The sequence below is a fragment of the Poromitra crassiceps genome (genome assembly GCF_964638095.1).
Source record: "Poromitra crassiceps genome assembly, chromosome: 4".
Taxonomy (NCBI): domain Eukaryota; kingdom Metazoa; phylum Chordata; class Actinopteri; order Beryciformes; family Melamphaidae; genus Poromitra; species Poromitra crassiceps.
The window spans coordinates 62,572,175-62,595,794 of NC_139626.1; the positions used below are offsets into that span (position 1 = coordinate 62,572,175).

The 23,620-nt window shown below is 42.3% G+C and overlaps 1 protein-coding gene across 1 annotated transcript in view; it reads left to right on the forward strand.

Annotated features, from left to right (window-relative positions):
* The window catches only part of kif16ba (kinesin family member 16Ba), a 97,705-nt gene that overhangs the window by 34,721 nt on the left and 39,364 nt on the right, over window positions 1-23,620 (forward strand). Inside the window, exons 11-17 of the mRNA XM_083636018.1 lie at window positions 1,597-1,662; window positions 2,313-2,372; window positions 3,485-3,604; window positions 5,186-5,237; window positions 8,597-8,734; window positions 10,999-11,081; window positions 15,023-15,111. Of these exons, the coding sequence (XP_083492144.1) occupies window positions 1,597-1,662; window positions 2,313-2,372; window positions 3,485-3,604; window positions 5,186-5,237; window positions 8,597-8,734; window positions 10,999-11,081; window positions 15,023-15,111 (608 nt within the window). The remainder of the gene's footprint in view (window positions 1-1,596; window positions 1,663-2,312; window positions 2,373-3,484; window positions 3,605-5,185; window positions 5,238-8,596; window positions 8,735-10,998; window positions 11,082-15,022; window positions 15,112-23,620) is intronic.

The following is a 23,620-nucleotide window of genomic DNA, read 5'->3' on the forward strand; positions in this document are numbered from 1 at the left end:
CCAACCTGGGGCTGTGTGATAGTATATATGTGATAGTATATATGTGATAGTATATGTGTGATAGTATATATGTATATATGTGATAGTATATATGTGATATTATATGTGTGATAGTATATATGTGATAGTATATATGTGATAGTATATATGTGATAGTATATGTGATAGTATATATGTGATAGTTTATATGTGATAGTATATATGTAAGGTAAAGGTAAAGTCCCACTGATTGTCACACAATGTGTGAAATTTGTTCTCCGCATTTGACCCATCCCCTGGGGGAGCGGTGAGCGGCAGCGTGCGCCGCGCTCGGGAATCACATGGTGATTTAACCCCCCAATTCCAACCCTTTGATGCTGAGTGCCAAGCAGGGAGGCAATGGGTCCCATTTTTATAGTCTTTGGTATGACTCGGCCGGGGATCGAACTCACAACCTCCCAGTCTCAGGGCGGACACTCAGACCACAAGGCCACTGAGCTGGTATCACACTATATGTGATAGTATATATGTGATAGTATATATGTGATAGTATATGTGATAGTATATATGTGATAGTATATATGTGATAGTATATGTGATAGTATATATGTGATAGTATATATGTGATAGTATATGTGATAGTATATATGTGATAGTATACATGTGATAGTATACGTGTGATAGTATACGTGTGATAGTATACGTGTGATAGTATACGTGTGATAGTATACGTGTGATAGTATACGTGTGATAGTATACGTGTGATAGTGTATATGTGATAGTGTATATGTGATAGTGTATATGTGATAGTATACATGTGATAGTATACATGTGATAGTATACATGTGATAGTATACATGTGATAGTATACATGTGATAGTATACATGTGATAGTATACATGGGATAGTATACATGGGATAGTATACATGGGATAGTATACATGGGATAGTATATATGTGATAGTATATATGTGATAGTATATATGATAGTATATATGTGATAGTATATGTGATAGTATATGTGTGATAGTATATATGTGATAGTATATATGTGATAGTAGTGATAGTATATGTGTGATAGTATATGTGTGATAGTATATATATGTGATAGTATATATATGTGATAGTATATATATGTGATAGTATATATATGTGATAGTATATGTGTGATAGTATATATGTGATAGTATACATGTGATAGTATACATGTGATAGTATACATGTGATAGTATACATGTGATAGTATACATGTGATAGTATACATGTGATAGTATACATGTGATAGTATATACGGTAGATGTGATAGTATATAGATGTGATAGTATATAGATGTGATAGTATATGTGTGATAGTATATATGTGATAGTATATAGATGTGATAGTATATATGTGATAGTTTATATGTGATAGTATAAGTAGGAAGTGTAGAAATACGTGTGTGCGTGTTGAGATCGCTCTGACTTTAACTCAGTATGAACATTCCTCCATGTTGGTCACCGAGACAAATCCCTGTTTAGTTCCTGTAAGAACATTCTGTGTGTGTGTGTGTGTGTGTGTGCGTGCGTGCGTGCGTGTGCGCGTGTGTGTGTGTGTGTGACCCGTGTGTTTACTTGTCAGATTGCTCTGCTGGACTCTCCCACCGCTCTGAGCATGGAGGAGAAGCTGCAGCAGAACGAAGCCAGAGTAAGTCTCCTGTCTGTCTCATGTTTATGTTTACATGAACTAACCATTATTTTCATTGTTTATGAATCTGTCGATTATTTTTCTCGATTAGGCGATTAGTTGGTCTAAAAAATGTCGTTTCCCAAAGGCCAACATGACGTCCTCACATTGTTTTGTCCACAACTCAAAGATCTTCAGTTGACTGTCATAGAGGAGTAAACAAAGCAGAACATTATTCACATTTAAGATGCTGAAATCAAGAGAATTTGAACTCATTACTATAAAGCAGTCGGCAGTCTGCTGCTGGTGGCTCAAGGTACAGACGAAAATACCAGAAGGACTTCAGATAGAAAGGCCGTTCTGTTGCTCATACGAGGATGAATCACTGTTTAAGTAATAACTTGTCGGTAATAGAGAGAAGCAAAATGGACGTTATTTATCTATTTGAAAACGACAGATTATTGCTTTGAGTGTAGTTTGGATGTTAGGAATGCGTGTGTCCATCCATCTACAAGACACACTCAAGAAAGTCCAGACTGCAGCGTCAAACAAGACAAATGTTACGATGAAAAGTTGATATGATCGTTCTGAAAACGTGCCGTTGTATTTCCTGTGTCAGCTGTGGTGCAGAGTTTTGCTCTGAGCGAGCGGCTTGTGTCTGTTTCTCTCAGGTTCTGGAGCTGACCAAGGAGTGGACCAACAAATGGAACGAGACCCAGAACATCCTGAAGGTGAGACCGAGCACCAATGTCGCCACAGGTCTATTAATAGACAAAGCTGTTCAGCCAGTGGATCATGAAGAAACGAAGCGAAAAAACATGAACATAGCGTGGTTGCTTGCCGTCCACTGCGGTTGACTTGTCTATAGCGCAGTATTGCCATATCGCGGTGTTTGCAACAGCCCTAGTGCAGCCTCCTCCTGTGAGTAAAGTGCGGCGTTGCTGTTAAACAGCTTGTATGCTCAGAGATCTGTTGCAGGTTTTAAAGAAACAAGTGCAAATTTGCAATAGCTGTGACCAAATAGGGATGCACCGATCCACATTTTTTCACTTCCGATCCGATTCCCATACCTGAATTTGGATATCTGCCGATACCGATATTTTTCTTGAATATACAGTATAGGCAAAGATTTGGCCAATTAAAGATTTTTTTTTTAATATACTTTGCAAAAAGCAGACAAAATTAAGAAAATATACAAGGCAAAGAAGGATACTATTATACATTGGCAAATTACGGCCCGCGCTGGAATAGCAAAAAAAAAAAAAAAAAAATCCCCGATTTCCGATCCGATCCGTGAATTAGTGCCAATATCGGCACCCGATACCGATATTTGATCGGATCGGCCCCATCCCTATGACCAGATATGCAATGTCAATAAGAGTGTTTTTGTGTACCAACATATTTTGTGGACTATTCCAACCAACTAGCAGAGTTGACTCAAATATTCCCAAATATCCCCAAAGGTTGTTGTCTCGACTTGTTTCAGTGAGAGAAGTAGCTAATCCCGCCGCTAACCAAGCTAGCAAGCGAAACACGTTTCATTTCCTATACATATTTCACAATAAAAGCATCCTGTTAGTGTGCCAGTGGAAAACTTTTAATTTGAAGGGGCTGCGCAGGAAATGGACTGAAAAAATCCCAGCAACTTGACACTGTCAAGCCGCTCCAGGAGGCAGACACCGAAAATCCATAGTGCAGGGAACAGGCCTTCGGAGGGCGCTGTGGGAATGACAGAGCCGTTATTCTCCCTATTAGAAGTCACTGTACCATCAAAATGATTACAAAGCTTGTATATTAAGGTAGAAAATATATATATACATAATTAACCTGGTGTCCTCTGTAGGAGGAGACTCTGGCTCTGAGGAAGGAGGGGATCGGGGTGGTTCTGGACTCGGAGCTGCCGCACCTCATAGGCATCGACGACGACCTGCTCAGCACCGGCATCATCCTCTACCACCTGAAGGTCAGAGCCGCAGGAAATCACATGACCCATTTACAGGGTTCCTATGCAGCTCTGGAAATTAGAAATTAATTTGATCGTTTCCACCTCTTGAAGTTTAGGAATTTGAAAAATATATATATATATTGAAAATGTTGTGGTTCAAGTCCGATACACACATGTTGTTATAGACCCACTTTGAGTCCGTTTTTTGCATCCACACACTGTTGTTGTGAAGAATAATGTTAAGATAGAGGGACGCTCTTATGACCCAGCAGCTGTGCGCATGCGTTATATCAAATACCCTGCACCAACATCACATCCAGTCAACAACATAGGGTCTGCACCAAAATCACATCCAGTCAAGAACATAGGGTCTGCACCAAAATCATCACATCCAGTCAAGAACATAGGGGCTGCATCAAAATCACATCCAGTCAAGAACATAGGGTCTGCACCAAAATCACATCCAGTCAAGAACATAGGGTCTGCACCAAAATCACATCCAGTCAGGAACATAGGGTCTGTACCAAAATCACATCCAGTCAAGAACATAGGGTCTGCACCAAAATCACATCCAGTCAAGAACATAGGGTCTGCACCAAAATCACATCCAGTCAAGAACATAAGGTCTGCACCAACATCACATCCAGTCAAGAACATAGAGTCTGCACCAAAATCACATCCAGTCAAGAACATAGAGGCCATTTGAACCTGGTGTTAACATGTGTTTTCTGTGATCAGATTGCAATCAGATTGTGTTTTATCACTTGAAATGCCAGGTGTAAATACCCCCAAAACGCATTGAAGATGGATTGCAATCTGATTGGCCAAACCACCTCCGGAGGTGGTCAGTGATGCAATGTGTACACATTGAACACAAGTGTAAATGCAATGTGTCCTCTCAATCTGGATACAGCAACTGTATGCGGATTGAGAGGACACCCATTTCTGCAATCAGATTGCAATCAGATTGCAGAAAATGCATGTTAACGCCAGGTGTAAATGGAATCAGGCTGAAGTGATAAAATACAATCTGATTGCAATCTGATCACAGAAAACGCATGTTAACGCCAGGTGTAAATGGCCTCATAGGGTCTGTACCAACATCACATCCAGTCAGAACATATGGTCTGCACCAACATCACATCCAGTCAAGAACATAGGGTATGTACCAAAATCACATCCAGTCAAGAACATAGGGTCTGCACCAACATCACATCCAGTCAAGAACATAGGGTCTGCCTGCAAATATATGGAGTTTTAAAATGGAAAGTGTGTAGGAACCCTGCCAATCATCTCACATGTTCTGATATGTGTGGCTGTGAAAAACAATCTTCATCTATACAGTGATATGTCCTAGTTAGCAGGGCAAAGCTGCTTAAGTCATATTGAACACCAGACAAAATTCTCAAAACAAATCAAGCTCTGGAAAAAGTATGGATTTTTTTTGTTATTGAAAATGTGTTGGAACCCTGCATTTATGTATATTCCAGCCTTCCTCAGGAAGCAACAAGCACTACGTCCACAAAGTGTCTTCAACCAACTTTTTATATGATTTAAAAATGTTGAAACTGTTGTGTGACTGTGTGTTCCTCTGAGCAGGAGGGCAGGACGTATGTGGGCAGAGACGACGCCTCCACAGAGCAGGACATCAGTGAGTGAAGATTTCATTCATATCCAAACCATCGACAGTAAATAATATAGACGTAGCTCACCGATTTGTTTGTTGGAGTCCCGTTTGGAAGCCTAGTGTAGCCTGTGGCCAGCTTTGGGTCCTTGCGCAGCTCACGGAAGACGGCACGAAACGGGGGGTTCCCCAGAGCCGCAGCTCCACCTGCTATTGGTCCGTGATCGACAAGCTGCGCGATCACTGGGCAGACGACCTGTCAATCACCCCCAAAACATAGTCTTCTCTATCGTCTGTTTTACTCTAAACACTTGAGTTATATAAAAATTCGGGCTCCGGTCAGTGTTATGAAAGGTGATATTAGGATCACTTCCACAGCTGCCTCTGTAAAAGCCCGAGCTAGCCCACTGAGCCCACCGAGCTAGCCCAGTGAGCCAAACCTGTCTGAGCTAGCCCACTGAGCCAAACCTGTCTGAGCTAGCCCACTGAGCCAAACATAACAGTTGGCATAGAACAGGGGTGCCCAACCAGTCGATCGCGGTCTACTGGTCGACCGCGGACTGACCCCAGGTCGATCGCGTCAAAAATCGATTATAAAAAAAAAAAAAAATAATAATAATCAAATAAAATATAATGGAAGTACATGCAGTTGTTTATTTTAATTATGGATCATAATACAATGCAATTCCAAATGCACTTTTATTTTGAAAGTAGCCACACAAAAAAAGAAAGTGAGAAAAAATAAATCGTCTATTGGGGAAAAAAAGTGATGCATCGATTTAAGATGCATCGATAATCGTAATCGAATCAAATCGTAGCCCTCTGAATCGTAATCGAATCGTGAGGCCAGTGAAGATTCACAGCCCTAATGTCAAGTGGTTGTGGGACAACGAGAAAGTGTTGTGAGGTTAGTTACTGCAGGCTGGAAACGATGTGTGTGCGTTTGCGATGTTGAAACTGGACTGGTAGATCTCGGGAGGCTGGCTACTTGAAAAGTAGATCTTGCGTCAAAAAAGGTTGGGCACCCCTGGCATAGAAAGTAACTACCGTAAATTCCGGACTATAAGCCGCACCTTTTTTCCCGTTTTTTGGCCTTTTTTGGCCCCTGCGGCTTATATAACGGTGCGGCTTATCTATGGATTTTTTCCAAAAAAAAAAAAAAATCTCTCTTTTTTAGCACTCTTTCTAACTATAAATCCTATATAACTATAATAAGTTTTAATTTCCTCTCTTGCCCTCTTTTCACCACACTGTATGACACTGTATGACACTGTGTGCACTGTAAAAAACAACACAGGTGGTGTTGTGTTATGTTGTTTTGTTGAAATGTTAATAAATGGGAGCTTCCTCAAACAGCCATCTCTTTCCCGACAATCCCCTCTGTGCATGAACCCTTACATATGGTAATTAAACATTAAAACACAATAAAAAAAAAAAAAAAAAACCATTAAAACACCCGCGGCTTATAGTCCGGTGCGGCTTATATAAGAAAAAAATAGTCAACTTTGCAGGTGCGGCTTATACACCGGTGCGGCTTATAGTCCGGAATTTACGGTAGTACAATTTTATATGGGAACAATTCTTTTAGTTTCTGGCTGTGACTATCCAGTCTACAAATACTTTTTGTTGTTGTTCCCTCATGGCCTGTAATGAAAATGAATCCAAACGTTGTAATAATTAAATCAGTTTCTCACCTTCATTTGGATATACTAAGCTGCAGGAGCATTTTGTTTAAGGTTTATTAAAATGTGATAATGTATGAGTACAATTTTTTACTGATTGATAGAAGGATCAAACTGGGGTTTGAAAAAAATTCAATTTCAAACCTCAAATACCAATATTTTTTGTAAGGTGGTGAAACAACTTTATTTTCTGCCTTTTAACACGAAAGATGTTGAATTTCTCCTATGGAAACCTTGATTGGTTTTCATATCAAGGACCATCATTTAGTCCACATCAGTGTCACAGTCCCCCCCGTTTGATGAGATTTTCTCTCTCAGACCCAAATCGAGGAATATCTTGTATTATTAGGGGTTCAAGCCCTGAAGGGGCTGAAACCCTATTGTTTTTGTGCCGGTTTATTATTCTTCTTCTTCTTCTTCTTGTTGTTCATCTGCCCCAACGCAAATTCCCGTGAGTTGGTAAATGGTAGAGACCTGAAACTTGGCCCAATGACAGATATTGTTGGCTGGTAGGTGCTCAAAAAAGATTTTTCGAATCGGCCTGAAGGTGGCGCTATAATCAAAGGTTTTACGTTAAAGGCCATAACTTCCACGCCGTTGGTCCGATTTTCAAACTTTTTTTTTCCAGATGTTCAGGTGGACCTGCTCTACAAATTTGCCATAAGGACCCTCAATGTCCGCCTGGAAAGTTTTTGAGATATTTGGAAAAGTTTGGAAAACACATTTTTGACATCTCCTCCTAGACCGTTGCACCGATTTGCACCAGAATCCCCAGGAAGCATCTATGGAGCAAGCTCTACAATCCTGAATTTGGAATTTTTGAAATCTACTTTAGTTTCGGAGATATTGATCGTTAAAGTTGTGAGAGGGCGTGGCCTCACAGCTAAATTGTCATAACTTCATGACCGATTAAGGAATCTTCACGAAACTTGCAGGAGGTCTTCGGAGACCATCCTAGACCATGTGTGTCAAATTTTGTGCAATTCGACCAAAAGGGGGCGCCATAAACGCCAGAAATGGGCATTGCTTAACATAAAAAAGGCTCTAACTCCACACCTGTTTGTCCAATGATCGCGAAACTTGTCAGATATATCAAGGAGGATGTCCTAGTCAGAATCAGAAGCTTTGTCATCTGCGCAAGGCTTGAACCCCGCCCATCGCCGCTTGCGGCTATATTTACCAGATATGATTTTGTCCAGAACTCTATGACTGTCTGTATTGTAGGTAGAGAGATAACAGACTGTGTGTATTGTAGGTAGAGAGATAACAGACTGTGTGTATTGTAGGTAGAGAGATAACAGACTGTGTGTATTGTAGGTAGAGAGATAACAGACTGTGTGTATTGTAGGTAGAGAGATAACAGAGGATTCTACAATTGAACATTCTATAATTGTACTTGTAAATTAAATAATGGAGTTTAACAATTCATCTCATTCATTCATTTGCTGGTGAGCCTCCAGGATGCTTTCAAGTACCCCCGGTGCCCCCCCCCCACGTTGAGAGCCACTGTCACTTCTTGAAACACAAATCTTGTCTTTGATATTTAACCTATTTTCTCATCCATGCATTTGTCTCATATATTCCATATTTTACCGATCTGATCGTGTTATTGTCTTACTGTAAAGCAGCGTATGATGTTACTACGCTGAGTGTTGCTGGTGAGTGAGCAGGTGGGTCTCATGTCTGTGTGTCTCCCCACCTCAGTCCTTCACGGTCTGGACCTGGGGAGTGAACACTGCCTGTTTGAGAACCAGAACGGCACAGTGACTCTGGTGCCGCTTGGCAGGGCCCAGTGCTCGGTGAACGGAGTCCAGGTGACCGAGCCGTCCCAGCTCAACCAAGGTGAGGGAAAAGAGGGACACGGGACAGCCGGGGCGGTCCAAGGTGATGGGGGAAGAGAGGGACAGGGGACAGCCGGGGGGTCGTCAGTCATTTACAATGTAAATGAACTTATCAACTGGTTGTTACACAACCTACCTTATAGAAGTATGTATCTTAACCTGCAGAAATGTCTCTTGTTTTATGGGTTTATTGCGTTTTATTACACAATGATACATTGTAGCATCTCTCTTGTAATGTGTTGCGCTGAGAGTCTGTCAGGGCACTTTCTTAGCCTCACCGTAGCATCTACTTGCACTTTGCACTGATGTGCACCTTCAACTATTTATGCCTGTTTAGTTGCACTTTGTATCTGTTTTGGTTTACTCTTACTTGCACTTTGAATTGTTGTGCATTTTTAATCTGCTGCTTTGTGTTTGCTTTAAAGTCCCTGGAAACCAAAATCCACAAAAACGTTCTAACTATGTTATTTAGGGTCTTATGTTAGTAATTTTGTGCCTCCGAAATTATTATACATTACTTTCAACCCAAAGCCTTAAAATCGCCACTTTTCTACAAGATTCTACAAAGTACTTCCTCATTGAAGACAGCAGTGCGTGAGGTGCTAAAACGCAGGAGCTTATGACGTCATAAGCTCTATATAACCTTTGTACACGCGCGCAATCCGCACCCACCTATGGCAAGTCCGTTCTTTGCCCCCAGTGACAGCGCTCCCGTCCCTTGCTGTCCGTCTCCCTCTGTGTGCGTCTGCCAAGCGCTATGCTTGTGAGATTAGCAAGGTGTCGGGTTTCAGCCAGGCCATGTGCTTTTCTCTCTCTCTCTCTCTCTCTCTCTCTCTCTCTCTCTCTCTCTCTCTCTCGACTAGTGAGAGAGAGCGAGAGACACACAGGCTGGTGGCTCTCTCACACACACACACACACACACACACACACACACACACACACACACACACTCGCAAGTGCTGTGTAACTTGATCTCTTTCTCCGTTTCCCTCCCCCCCCCCTCTCTCTCGCGCTCTCTCTCTCGGAGGAGATAAATGTCCCTGCTGCAGACGGACACGCCCACACATTCCGCGGGAGAAAGTACACTCTAAAAAATAATGAAATCTCATGCGTTTTGCCACACCTGTCAAACCTAAATTTATATACTTTGCAACGTTCATCATCGTTCAAATTTGGCTGGTAGCTTATTAACATAGGGTCCTGTGATGTGATGAACTCAAAATGCTAAATAATAAAGAAATATTTCTGGTTTCCAGGGACTTTAATGTTTTGTTTTAGTCATGTGTGCCTATATGTCTCTGTGGGTTTTTCTTGCGCTCGCTGCAAACCAAATTGCCCTTCTGGGACACTCAATAAACCTGAATCTTGAATCTTGAACAGACTTTTCACAATTCACTCAGTTATTCTGATAAATTTGGCGCCATGTTTCACAAAGCGGAATTTAAAAAAAAAGTGGCTCGTCAAATATACTTGAGTGGTCTTTAATATACCGGGGCAGGCGGCCCACCCAAGTAAAGTCTGTGTGGGAAACACTGGACTTTGAACTTGTCCGGTGGGGCAAGTCAATTTATCTTCCACTTGTCCTACAAAAAAATCCACTTGCCCCGGAAAAACGGACAAGCCTTCAGGAGTTTGCACACAGAGTAAAAAAAACGGTATGCATTTTTTTTTAAATCCGTCATCCAGGGGGAGGGGGGATCGTCTCACACAGAAACCTTGCCCACTGAGTCTGATGTGTTTTATTATTATGTTCGTCGTTCTATTCGCAATACGAGACAAATATTCGTCCTCTCCTGTATCCACATTACAACATGACTGACAGGCAGCAGGGGCTCATCTGCAGCACTGGTGATGTGGACTGGAGAAGGAAGATCATGGCAGCAGGTCGTGGAGTGGTCACCATATCCTACTGGAGAGAGCCTCCGTGCTCCCCTTCACCTCACCAAGCCGGCTGTGGTGCGCTGTGGCCGGGTGCCCGCGGCACCGCTCCCCGGGGAGAGGGAGCGGGGAGGGGCCATTGAGGTGGAGCGAGCCGCTGCCTCTCCACTCGGACTCGGCCGCTCCTCTGTCTCTATCCCCTAAACACAGACACACACAGCTCGCAAAAGGCTTTTGACTGATGCGACAAACGGCGAAAAATCGAACCTTATTACGAAAACGTTAAATGGCGGACGAAAGTTTAAACGTGCGACAATTTGGGACGCAAAATCCGGCCTTGGTGTGCAAAAGCCTTTAATGTGGAGCCCTGCCTTTTGTGTTGTGCAGGCGCTGTTATCCTGCTGGGCCGGACCAACATGTTCAGGTTCAACCACCCCAAGGATGCGGCCAAGCTGAGGGAGAAACGCAAGGTGAGGAATCAGGCTCTCCCACTGCAGGTGTCCTACAGGTGAGGACTTCCACTGCAGGTGTCCTACAGGTGAGGACTTCCACTGCAGGTGTCCTACAGGTCAGGTCAGGTCAGGACTTCCACTGCTTCCTCCTGGCAGTCTGGAGGTCCAGCATGATACACAATTGACACTTGATTTTTCCTCCCAGCGGCCCCGCCCGGGGTCAGGGGATGGAAAAGTCAGGACACTCAGTCAGTCAGTCAGGTCAGTCAGTCAGGACACTCAGGTAGTCAGTCAGGACACTCAGTCAGTCAGTCAGGTCAGTCAGTCAGGACACTCAGGTAGTCAGTCAGGACACTCAGTCAGTCAGGTCAGTCAGTCAGTCAGGACACTCAGGCAGTCAGTCCGTCAGTCAGGAAGGACACTCAGTCAGTCAGTCAGAACACTCAGTCAGTCAGTCAGGACACTCAGTCAGTGAGTCAGGCAGTCAGTCAGAACACTCAGTCAGGTCAGTCAGGACACTCAGTCAGTCAGGTCAGTCAGTCAATCAGGACACTCAGGCAGTCAGTCAGGACACTCAGTCAGTCAGGATACTCAGGCAGTCAGTCAGGACACTCAGTCAGTCAGGATACTCAGGCAGTGAGTCAGGCAGTCAGTCAGGACACTCAGTCAGTGAGTCAGGCAGTCAGTCAGGACACTCAGTCAGTCAGGTCAGTCAGTCAGTCAGTCAGTCAGTCAGGACACTCAGTCAGTGAGTCAGTAGTCACAGTGGGGATAGGAACCAGGTAAAGTTGGGATTTGAAGGGTGGCTAGTGGGATAAGGGTTGGGTTTGTGTGTGTGTGTGTGGGGGGGGGGGGGGTGGACATAATTCACTGTCAAAACCTGCTCAGACCGTCCCTCACTGCGGTGTAAAAAAAATGCGGGGTTGCCAGTTTGCTGGCCCTCTGGAGCACCAAATGGGGGTGGAAACTCACCATATATCTGGCAACACTGCATCAACAAAGTGACTCTCAAGCAACGCCTCACAGAGGGAGTTATTCGGCATCCTTGTAAACAGGGGAAACCATCACACCAGCCGCTCCACGCTTCCGTGAAGCGCTGCCTCTTCTACTACTACTACTTTTGGTGTGTGAACCAAGATGGAAGGCTTTTTAATCAGAAAACCATACAAAACCGCTCTACTTAGCCTACTTTTCTAATCCAGAGAGGTCTGCTTCACACAGCGCAGTCTACGAGCAGGGACTGACTGTACCGTCTTTGCTAGCGCGTTCGCTAGCAGAAAGCAGACCGACAGACCAGCGTCGGTTCACACGTAGCATTTCCCCTTTCCGCCTTCAAAATAAAAGCGTAAACTACTCTGTACTAAACGAATTCTCTCAGAGCCTGATGAGCAGATCCAAGACTAGAATTTATTCAGCACTTTGTGGCTGTATTGCTTTTTATGTAGTCTATTTGTTTTGACTCTGTATTGAAGCATTTGATTTAGAAAAAAGTGCAATGTTGTGTTGCACTATTACAAATTCACTGTTATATCTTATTGTTTGTTTGTTTATTCATTGATTCATTCATCACATTATTAGATACTTTCTGGTTATTAGTAATAGCGTAAACAGTAAAACATAGAATTTAGAATATCTATATATATATTATATATATATAATATATATATATATATATATGGAAAACAATAAAAAAAAAAATGATAGGCAGATGTGCTTGGTTGGGGTGGCTTTTGGTGTTTTGCGGTAAAAGTGACTCTCCTATTGACTTTGTCCTGCCAGTACAGCTCTCATTGAAAGAATTGTGAGGATGACTGGGCTAGTGGGATATGGGTTGGGTGTGTGTGTGTGTGTGTGTGGGAAGGGGGGGGGGGGGGGGGACTAATGAAGTTTCTAATCAAATGTATTTATAACTCGCATTAACCTTAGTGTTGTTGTAATATTGGTTGCATGGTTTAGGAGCTCACAAGGTGTGTTTGCATTATTGAACAAAGGAAAGGTGGCTTCAGCTGGGCTGCAGTCGAGCCATGTTGATGCAATGAAGCCACCTTAGCGTTAGGGCTGGGCGATATGGCCTCTAAAGAATATCGCGATATTTTTCGGCTATATCGCGATACACGATATATATCTCGATATTTTTGAAATCTCTCATAAATGCTCAATTTAACCCTTCAGGGTTCATACACATTTTGACCAATGGATTTCCATGACTTTAAACCAAATTTGCATCACCAAACATTTTGTAAAGTCTCGTGTATACATGAAAAGTCAGTGAGTAAAAATATTCTATGTAATGTAACTACTAACAGATTACAATAATTGAAAAACTAACATGGTCATTTAGTACTAAAACACGTTACTAGCCCCAACACCGATGACAACAAAGATCTTAGTAGGGCTGGGCAATATGAACCAAAAATTAGGGATCCACGATATGGATTTTTAGAGCCGATACAATAACCAATAAATATATGCTTCTCCTGGCCGATAACCGATACCTTAAACCGATAATTATTTCATATTTTTGTATTAAAAAAATAAGTTCTTATCCTGTATTTTATGCACACCTGGGATAAAAAAGAAAAGATAGGGCAGATGTAGTGAGCAAAGATGGATGATTTAATATTCCATAGCTCTGACCTAAGCAAATCTGACATCACTATTGTGATATAATATGATTGTTTTAGTAAAGTGTATCACTCAATAGTCAATACAAAAAATAATGGCTTTTATAGAACCGAAAGCCTAGCTGCTTACTCTGCAGATAAAACACAAAAGGCATAGTAATTTAGACTCTTATTGGCATGATGTTAACGGCAACATATAAGCTGTCTGAATTTTGCATTGGGGCCAGTTCTATAGTGAGGCATGGAAAGCCTCACTATACGCCATCATACAGTATGTGTCGTTTCACTTTTGACTGAAAAATGATGCCTCTAGATGAAAGAAAAGACACTATGTGATGTTGACTTTTATGTAAATGTGTGCATTCGTTTTCCTTATAGATCATGACTGCCCCGCAGCTAGCTACGTTAGCTTCACGTTACCTTGCATGTAATGTTGGCGTTAGTTGCTTTTGGAGACACAAACCCTGGACGTTTCATTTTGAGTAATGCATGAGGTTCTCTATGGTTTACGCCAGCTCTGCGAGTATGAAGTGCTTTAAATGCGGGGATTTTGGTCACAACAAGCTTGTGGAGCGCTGCCTGCTGAACTAGCGTTACTAGGTAGCCACAACCAGCTAGCTAACGTTAACGCCAAACAAATCCGCTGCCTCCTCCCCACGTTTGGTTTAGCGCAACGGCAGCTCAGACTTTCCCCTAATCTCAGAAACCTTGCGGGACATGTATTGCAAATTGCAATAGTGGTTGTTTTGTTATAATTTGAAACTGTCAACAGCCACACCATCGACATAAATAAATACACACTGGGGAAGGGTGTGTCTGACGCGGTTTGACGCGTTTGACGTATCCATGTGATTCCCCCTCCCTTCCCGAGTGTGACAGAGCTCTCCCTTGAGAGAGAGAGCTGACAAGAGGAAACGTGAAGCGAGTCATGCCGCCGGCTTAAGTTATAAACAATGCGTGACAATTATACTCGAATGTTCGCGATATAGTATTTTACTACATCTCACGTGGTACAAGCCGCGATACACATCGAGTATATTCGATATATCGCCCAGCCCTAGTTAGCGTTAGCATGTTATATTAAGGAACGTACCTGTCAGCTATCAACATTAATCCAGTTGGTTAGTGAGATCGTTATGACGCGTGGACGCAGAGTGTGTGGCATATTTGTGTGAGCCTGAGCTCTCAAAAACGTGACTGGGGCACGCTCCAGGCCAATCCCCGGCGCTTAAATGCTGCGTAGGCGGGCGCAGGGCGTGTTCTGCCCCCAAGGCCGGTGGGATCCATAATAACGCACCTGTGACCCCTGACCTGTGACCCTGTGTGCTTCCCCAGAGCGGCCTGCTCTCCACCTTCAGCCTGTCCATGAGTGACCTGTCCAAGTCCTGCGAGAACCTCTCCACCGTCATGCTCTACAACCCCGGGTGAGCAGAGAGAGTGTGTGTGTGTGAGAGAGAGAGAGAGAGAGAGAGAGAGAGAGAGAGAGAGAGAGAGAGAGAGAGAGAGAGAGAGAGAGAGAGTGTGTGTGTGTGTGTGTGTGTGAGAGAGAGAGAGAGAGAGAGACACAGAGAGAGAGAGTGAGAGAGAGAGAGAGAGAGTGTGTTGAGACTGTATATCTTAAGTTCATCAGCTGCATGTGATGATCAGCTGTTCTGCATCAAACCCCCTCAGGACTCCAATAGGGCTTTTCCATTGGCTGAGCCGTGCTGCTTTGCGTTTCTAATAGCGGTCTCAACGCGCTGCGCCCGAGGTGGACCTTCTCTGGAGTCGGGGCAAAGCGCTCTGAACCTGCCTCCAAGATGTCTACCCAACCCGTGATGACCCCCCTTATGCCCCCCCCCCCCCCCCCCCCCCCCCCCCTAAACAAGCGCGTGTTGTGAGACTCGACTCGTGTCTGTGCTGGAGGGTTTTTAAAAGCCTCTCTGTGTTCAGCTCTCAGTACTTTTAGTAGCTTCTGACAGAATCTCTGAGGTTTGGAGTTTCTCTCCTGCGTTTCGGTTTGTACTTCCGGCTTTTTGACCGTTTCCCGATCGCTTGCTTCCCTGCTGCTGCTTCATATGAAAAGCTTTTCCTCTGACAAACTAGCGGAAGGCTTTTTATTGTGAAGCACTTATACTGTAGAGAGCCAAAGTGAACGTCACTTCCTGCCTTTCTCCCTGTACCAGCGTCTGAAAACATATGAATGGGCGTGAACGGCGAGAGACGATACTTTTTTGATCCCGTTTGAATTGTGCCACGGGGCACACATAAATCTTGTCAATTTAAAAGAGAACTATGCATGTGAAGAAAGTGGCAGTTTGTCCTGAAACTGAAACGTAACGTTTAGTTTTGTCAATCGACTACAGCATTGTGTCGCACAATATACGTCACACCATCAACAACACGGTCTGGCGGGAGAGACGTCACTTGTGCGACTGCTTGTGCGTAGTCTTTCTGATTTATAACTTATAGAGAGGCAAATTGATCGCCTACTTCCTGCTTCAGCACTGCACCAGAGATTTTCATCCGCCATTTATTTTCGCATAGACATTTCGTAAAATGCTTCTAAAAATAGTTTTACTACCGAAACGGTTCAGATATATTTAGGAACGGGACATTTCACATAACATTTAACTCAGACCAAAACATAAAAAAAATTGCTGATTAAAAGAAAATATTTTCTCGATGGAGTCTTTTTTTAAGTTTTGGTCAGAGTGAAATGTTCTATCTATGGTCTCTCCCGATTCGAAATATATCTGAACCGTTTGGTTCAGCGTTTTACTAAATGTCTATGGGAAAATAAGTGGCGGGTTAAAAATCTCTGGTACAGTGCTGAAGCAGGGAGTAGGCGGTCACTTTGCCTCTCTATAGTGCCACAGTTGTACTGACTTTGTTGACATGCACAGTTATCTTTTAAAATTGACCAAATTGACCTTCACAGTCGTGCCCCGTGGCACAATTCAAACGGGATCCAAAAAGTAACGTCTGTCTCCGTTCACCACCGTTGTAGTTTTTCCTGACGCTGGTACAGGGAGAAAGGCAGGAAGTGACGTTCACTTTGGCTCTCTATTGGAAATTAGATGTTTATCCACCATTTTACCGCCACAACTTTTTGACCACTAGAGTCACAGCCATGATGTATATAGACGCTTTTAACTTGACAACATAAACATTCTAAATTGCCCCTAGCTTACTTCCTGTTGCAGTGTTTGCTAATACAATAGCTGACACGACATAAGCCAGGTTCCAAACTGTTCCCCAGCAACACACCAACGTGAAAACGTCTATCCAGCGCGCTGCTTTTCAACAAGCGCATCATCAGCTAAAGACACACCTTCAAGCAGGTGGCCCTGTTGTCATGGAAACGCAAATCCCAGCCATGCGTATGGAAAAGCCCTAAAACTCCTTTCTTCATTTGCCGGTGCTGCTGCCGCCCAGCTTTTCATCTGAAACTATGGATCAGATTATTTATTTATTTGCACGAATGAAGTGATAGAAGAAAAGAATAAATAGGCTACATTGGGGTGGGGCGGTATCACATTTTATGATACCTTTCTGATACCGCCTATTTTTCTGCGGTAATTGGCTACATGCACAACTCCACTACTTCCTGAAATTAGTCCGGCTTCTTTATTTCCTGTCATCACTCTTGGATGAACTGTTTAATGTCAGGTGTGCTGCAGTCACAACAATGATCAGGCACACCTGATTAATCAGTTCATCCAATAGTGTAGGACAGGAAATAAAGAAGCTGGACTAATTTCAGGAAGTAAAGGAGTTGTGCATGTAGTCTATTACCGTCTGATAAGGCTGATTTAAAAAGCTATACTGTTTTCCGCCACTAGGTGGCTGCGCCGTGGCGCTGCAGTGCACTGTCTCACAAGTCAAAATGTGCTAAACATGTTCCAGTTTTATTCTCTGAGCATCAGAAATGGTAAGCAAATGTTAGGCCTACATATAAAACACAACAGGACTATCTGTGTGACAGAGGAAAGAATCGGTTATTGAAAACAATTGATTGGTTCCTAAATAAACATTTTGAATGCATGTATTACTCTTAACAGTCTATCCTCCTTTATAGCCTTTATAGTCGATCTTTATTCCAGTTTTTCATTAAGTGGCCGACTGCAGCAGGAATATTTAATTGGTCGGCATTCAACAGCCACGTCATTTTCAGCAAGGACGCATTCTAATTGAAACAGACAAGAATCTTCTCTGCATTTGCGGACAGACACAATTATGAGCCAATATCTCCTCGATATGCCTTGGTGGAAAAAACAATGCAGCTAAAACTTAACTGTCACGACAGTGGAGGAGAGGTAAGGCTGGAATCTCCAGCACCATACCTTCATCTCTCTCCTCTCCGTGCACCTGCTCAGCCAGGCTGTCCTCACTCACTCGCTCCTCCAAAGAGTAACGCCTCCTATTTGGCTTTATACTTTATTTGTGGTAAGCACTTTGATTCACGTCCTCCTCACATCAGACCAGCGCTTTTACGTCGGCTAAATTGACAACTGATTAATCAATCAATCAATCAATCAATCGTTCGCTTGGTGCCTGCATTCACTTTGGTTCCAGAGTTGTTTGACGTGCGGGTAAAACATAAGCCCATCTTCTCTGCAGTTGGTGTTTTCTCTGTGCCATCAACACTTTCAGCTTCTGGAGAGCCATTTTGCTTCTTTGTTGTCACTAATGGGCTATATATTGTGAGCATTTCTTGGCCTGTCGCCTGTCACATGACACGCAAGATAATATGCACCCTCAATGGCTCCATCAAGAGATTCAAAACATAATTAACTACGCAAATAGTTTACCTGGCCTGGAACAAGAACTATAAGCGTGTGTTTTTTTTACGTTATTTTCAGAAAACAATTCAAAAGTCATAAAAGCTTTCCTCGTTTGTGAAGACTATCTTGCTGAACACAATGTTCACTGTTTCATAAACTTTTGTTTATTTAGCCAAAATCCCCATGCAAAAATCCCATTGACATTTACACGTAGGAACCAGGAAATGCAGGGACTTCTGGGTAGACCTACAAAAATACGTCCCTGCGGTATTGTATCCCTAGCTAAAAAAAAATTGATCGCAGGTTGATTCTGCCAGAAAGCAGCTGAGGAGCTGTGTAGTTGGCAGTGTCGGCCATACTGCAGCCATACTGAACATAAATATGAATATAACGTGGAGAGTTCCCGTCAGATGTTTCATGAGCTAAAATAAAATATCCCATAACTCTTCACCAAAAAGCTTACTTCTGTCAACTCTTGTGCACAAAATTTGTGCATGTGTGTGTTAGCATTTGTGTGCCCATTTCTCCTTTACCAAGAATTTATTTTATAATACGTATCTTATGTCGAGTATAGGGATGTCAACGGTTAACCGTTAATCGATTAACCGTCGCTAACGTCGTTGTTCGGTTATTGCTGTCGGTCTATCAGTTAACTCATTGAGTGCCAGCCACTTTTGGAGAACGGACCAGAGTGCCAGAGTTTCAGAGCGTTTTCAGTGATTTCTCGAGGCCCACAGAATATTGTGTGATATTACTATGTAAACACTGAACACGCACAAAGAACGATGAGACTCTATTCTATCATCGGCAAAAAAAAGTTTATTGATCCCATTTTCCGTTCTTTAGTTATGAGCCGGAGAAGATAGCTTGATTCATCCAAAAACAGCAATTTTTTTCTAGAAGCTGAGATAATGGGCCTTTTGTGAAATTAAACATTTCAAGCACATCACTGACTCTGAAGCTAATCTTTTCTAATGTAGTCACACCTCAAAAATAATTTCCTTCAATAAAACAGTGAAGGCCAGGGAATTTTGTTTGGCAGAATAATATTTTTTAGCTACAACCAGCAGCGCTGGCCCCTGCGTGCGCTGCTGGTTGCAGCTTCTTGCTGGTCTTGATTTGCTGCTGGTGGGCATCGGATATTCTGGCTTGCGTTTGTCAATCCTGTCCTGCTGCCTGGGTCTGTCTGGGTGTTGTGTGCTGCTCTGCGTGCCCCCGCCCCGCCCGCCCCGCCTCAACTGCACACTCCTCCTCCTGTCTGTGGTGGCTCTCTGCTGAGTTTGCTGTGCGCACAGTGAAGGGTGCGCGACATCCAGCTTTTTTACAGCGTTCCGCGTGTGTTTGTCACCGGCAACCATGCTTCCAGTTGAGAATAATAACAACTCCACGGCTGATCATGCCGATGTGCTGTCGCAACCGACACGGAGCGGCTCAATTGTGGGAGCAGATTGGCTGCTGCAGGCACAGCTGCAGTAACGTTATGCTTCCTGCATATCGATGCATACGGATGCGATGCGATTTCCGTTTCCATAACGACTTCTTCTTTGTTTTTTCCTTGCCTTTCTGTTATGTGGAGAGCACTGTCGCCACCTAAGGGTTCTGTAAAATAGGTTAGACACATTCAATAGCTCCCATATCGTAAGAGGCGATGTAAGAGGCTTAGATCGACACCCCCCCGTCAAAAAACGCAATTGACGAACATGTTCGTCCTTGCCACTCTACGTTACTATTTGAGATGACGAACATGTTCGTCCATGGCACTCAATGAGTTAATATTATTTTATTTATTTATTTATTTATTTATTTATTTTTGGTCTATTTACTCAATGAGCTCATGCCCAAACAAGGCGTGTCTAGATGCTCAAATGTTAATGCTTTTTGTGTTAGAATACACAAAAAGCATTAACATTTCAGCATCTAAATAGACACGCCTTGTTTGGGCATGAGCTCATTGAGTAAATAGACAAAAAAAAAATTTTTTTTTTTTTTTTTTTTTTTATATTAAAAAATTATGAATTAACCGATAGGTTAATCGATTATTAGCGTCGGTTAATCGAAAGTGAAAATAACCGAAAATTGACATCCCTAGTCGAGTATAATCACTGGTGAAAGTGGGCCGGAACCGTCCGGTGCTGCGTTCCTTCAAGACTTTCTGTGCCTGAACGCCGTTGGGGGAAGAGATGCAGCTGCCTGTCAATCAAAATCCTATTGCTGCCAAATTGCTCTTGATAGCTGACATTGAAAATAAATGACTGTAATATATTAACACTAATGAAAACGTAACACAAGCTTTTAACACACAATCGATTTTTAAACATGTTTATTTCAAAACATCATTGTAAAATTCAGGGCTTTAGCCAAAGCTTCAATAACAGAGCTCAGCTGACAGTTGAACTTGCAAATGAAAAATATAAAAAATTGAAAATTGAAAATACAATAGGCTACAGCACATAGGCCTAGCTTCTTCTTTTTTTGGCACAGCTATTCATTCCCCCCAGTCCAGCCGTTTGTTCCAGGCCAGTGAAGTCCCAACAATCTACAAAAACATGCAATAATATAAAATCATAGATAAAAAGTTGAATCATACACAATCAATAAACCAAACAGTAAATGGTTAGCCTTCCCAATGGCCAAGGGCAGCATCTGTTATTCTGGCCTCATAATAAGCACTGAGGCGGGTGGTCAGAAAGTCAAATAACCGCAACAACACCAACAACTACAGCGAGGCTGCAATGAGGATATATTATTGAAAGACAAAATTCTACATCGCACCAAAGCATACAATGTAGCCTACCGCGGTTATTCATAATAGTTCACACAGGAGAGAAACAATTTAATTGTTCAGTGTGTGGTAAATGTTTTTACTAACCCTCAAAAAGGAGAGTTGAAATCACACATGATAGTCCACATAGGAGAGTCTGTTGTGGTAATGTTTAAATAGGCCTAAATAATTCACTATACATATTGTCAAGTGTTTCTAATTTCTACACCATAGAGGGATTCAAAAAATTGATGTGTGTGTTCAGGGATGCATGAAGCTGGGGGCGGGAGGAGGACAATATGAAACGATGAAGGTTGGGGTAGTATAGTTCTTGTAAGAAATTCAAACCACTTTCACCCCTGAGTATAATTAGTAAACTCTTTGAAATTGTTGCATGTAGGTTTTTATTTTTCTTCATTAGGATATAGCTATGTTTCCATTCAACTGCCCAGCAAATCCTACAGAAACTTTCCAAATGTTGCGGAAAATAATTAATTTTATGGAGTCCTTTATATATACTGTATATATTTTTGAATCATCTTTGCTTGGCAATCCGCTGAAGTCCACGGTCATCCATGGTATTTCCATGATATTCAAATTTTTTGAAAAGGATCTGTATATATATATATATATATATATATATATATTATATATATAATATATATATATAATATATATATATATATATATATATATATATAATATATATATATATATACAGATCCTTTTCAAAAAAATTTAATATCATGGAAATACCATGGATGACCGTGGACTTCAGCGGATTGCCAAGCAAAGATGATTCAAAAATTTGGTGGAGATTCAGAGTGGACTGAGGCTGGAGTCAGTCATAACTGAGAAGTAATACTATCCTAATTTCTTGAAATACTGTTTTGGGGGTTTTCTGGAGCTGTAGCCCAAAATGATGAAAAATGAAACAAGTAAAGGCTAGAAATATTTCACTTTGTGTTTAATGAATCTATAATCTATGAAAGTTTCACTTTTTGAAAGGAATTATAGAAAAAAAAACTTTTTCATGATATTCAAATGTTATGGAAATTATCTGTATATATATATTGGGGGGGGCAGCTTGGAAATACTTTGTGTATTTAGTCAAATCAAGAAAAGTATAGCCAGAGGAACCAGCTCTTTTAGGGGCAGTGCAGACAGGACGTGTGTATTTGAGAAGCCAGCGCCTTTCTGCAATTCACTCTCTATGGTAAGGACGCGCAAGCTGAAAAAAGTTGAACATTTGGAGGAAAAGCGCGCTGCCCGTCAGTCACTCCTCCTTACCTCTTCTCCTGCCAGGAGAAGAGGTCAAACTCCGGTCAAACTCCGCTGCTGCCAGAATTGCCAATAATCTGGCTTTTATGTTTAAATTGTCAACAATCACCAACATCAAACAGACAAAACCAGCTGGGTACCGTCCGTGAACTGTACCGCACGTGCACGCGACTGCAGGGAAAACAAAACAAAACACACACACAAAAAAGCGCTCTCGACATGATTTCCAACGCGTTCTTATCTGAAATACACACGTCCTGTATATCCAGCACCTTAAAGATTATTTTTAAACTTGGGAGGCTGTAAATAGATCGATGCATCGACTTCTCTCTCTCTCTCTAATGGTACTTTTACCTCTGTGGTTTGTTTCTCACTCTAATGGTACTGTTACCTCTCTCTCTCTCTAATGGTACTGTTACCTCTCTCTCTCTAATGGTACTGTTACCTCTCTCTCTCTCTAATGGTACTGTTACCTCTCTCTCTCTAATGGTACTGTTACCTCTCTCTCTCTCTAATGGTACTGTTACCTCTCTCTCTCTAATGGTACTGTTACCTCTCTCTCTAATGGTACTGTTACCTCTCTCTCAATAAATGGTTATTTTACCTCTGTGGTTTGTTTCTCTCTCTAATGGTACTGTTACCTCTCTCTAATGGTACCGTTACCTCTCTCTCTCTAATGGTACTGTTACCTCTCTCTCTCTCTAATGGTTCTTTTACCTGGTTTGTTTCTCTCTCTGATGGTACTGTTACCTCTCTCTCTCTAATGGTACTGTTACCTCTCTCTCTAATGGTACTGTTACCCCTCTCTCTCTCTAATGGTACTGTTACCTCTCTCTCTAATGGTACTGTTACCCCTCTCTCTCTCTAATGGTTCTTTTACCTGGTTTGTTTCTCTCTCTAATGGTACTGTTACCTCTCTCTCTCTAATGGTACTGTTACCTCTCTCTCTAATGGTACTGTTACCCCTCTCTCTCTCTAATGGTTCTTTTACCTGGTTTGTTTCTCTCTCTAATGGTACTGTTACCTCTCTCTCTCTAATGGTACTGTTACCTCTCTCTAATGGTACTGTTACCTCTCTCTCTCTAATGGTACTGTTACCTCTCTCTCTCTCTAATGGTACTGTTA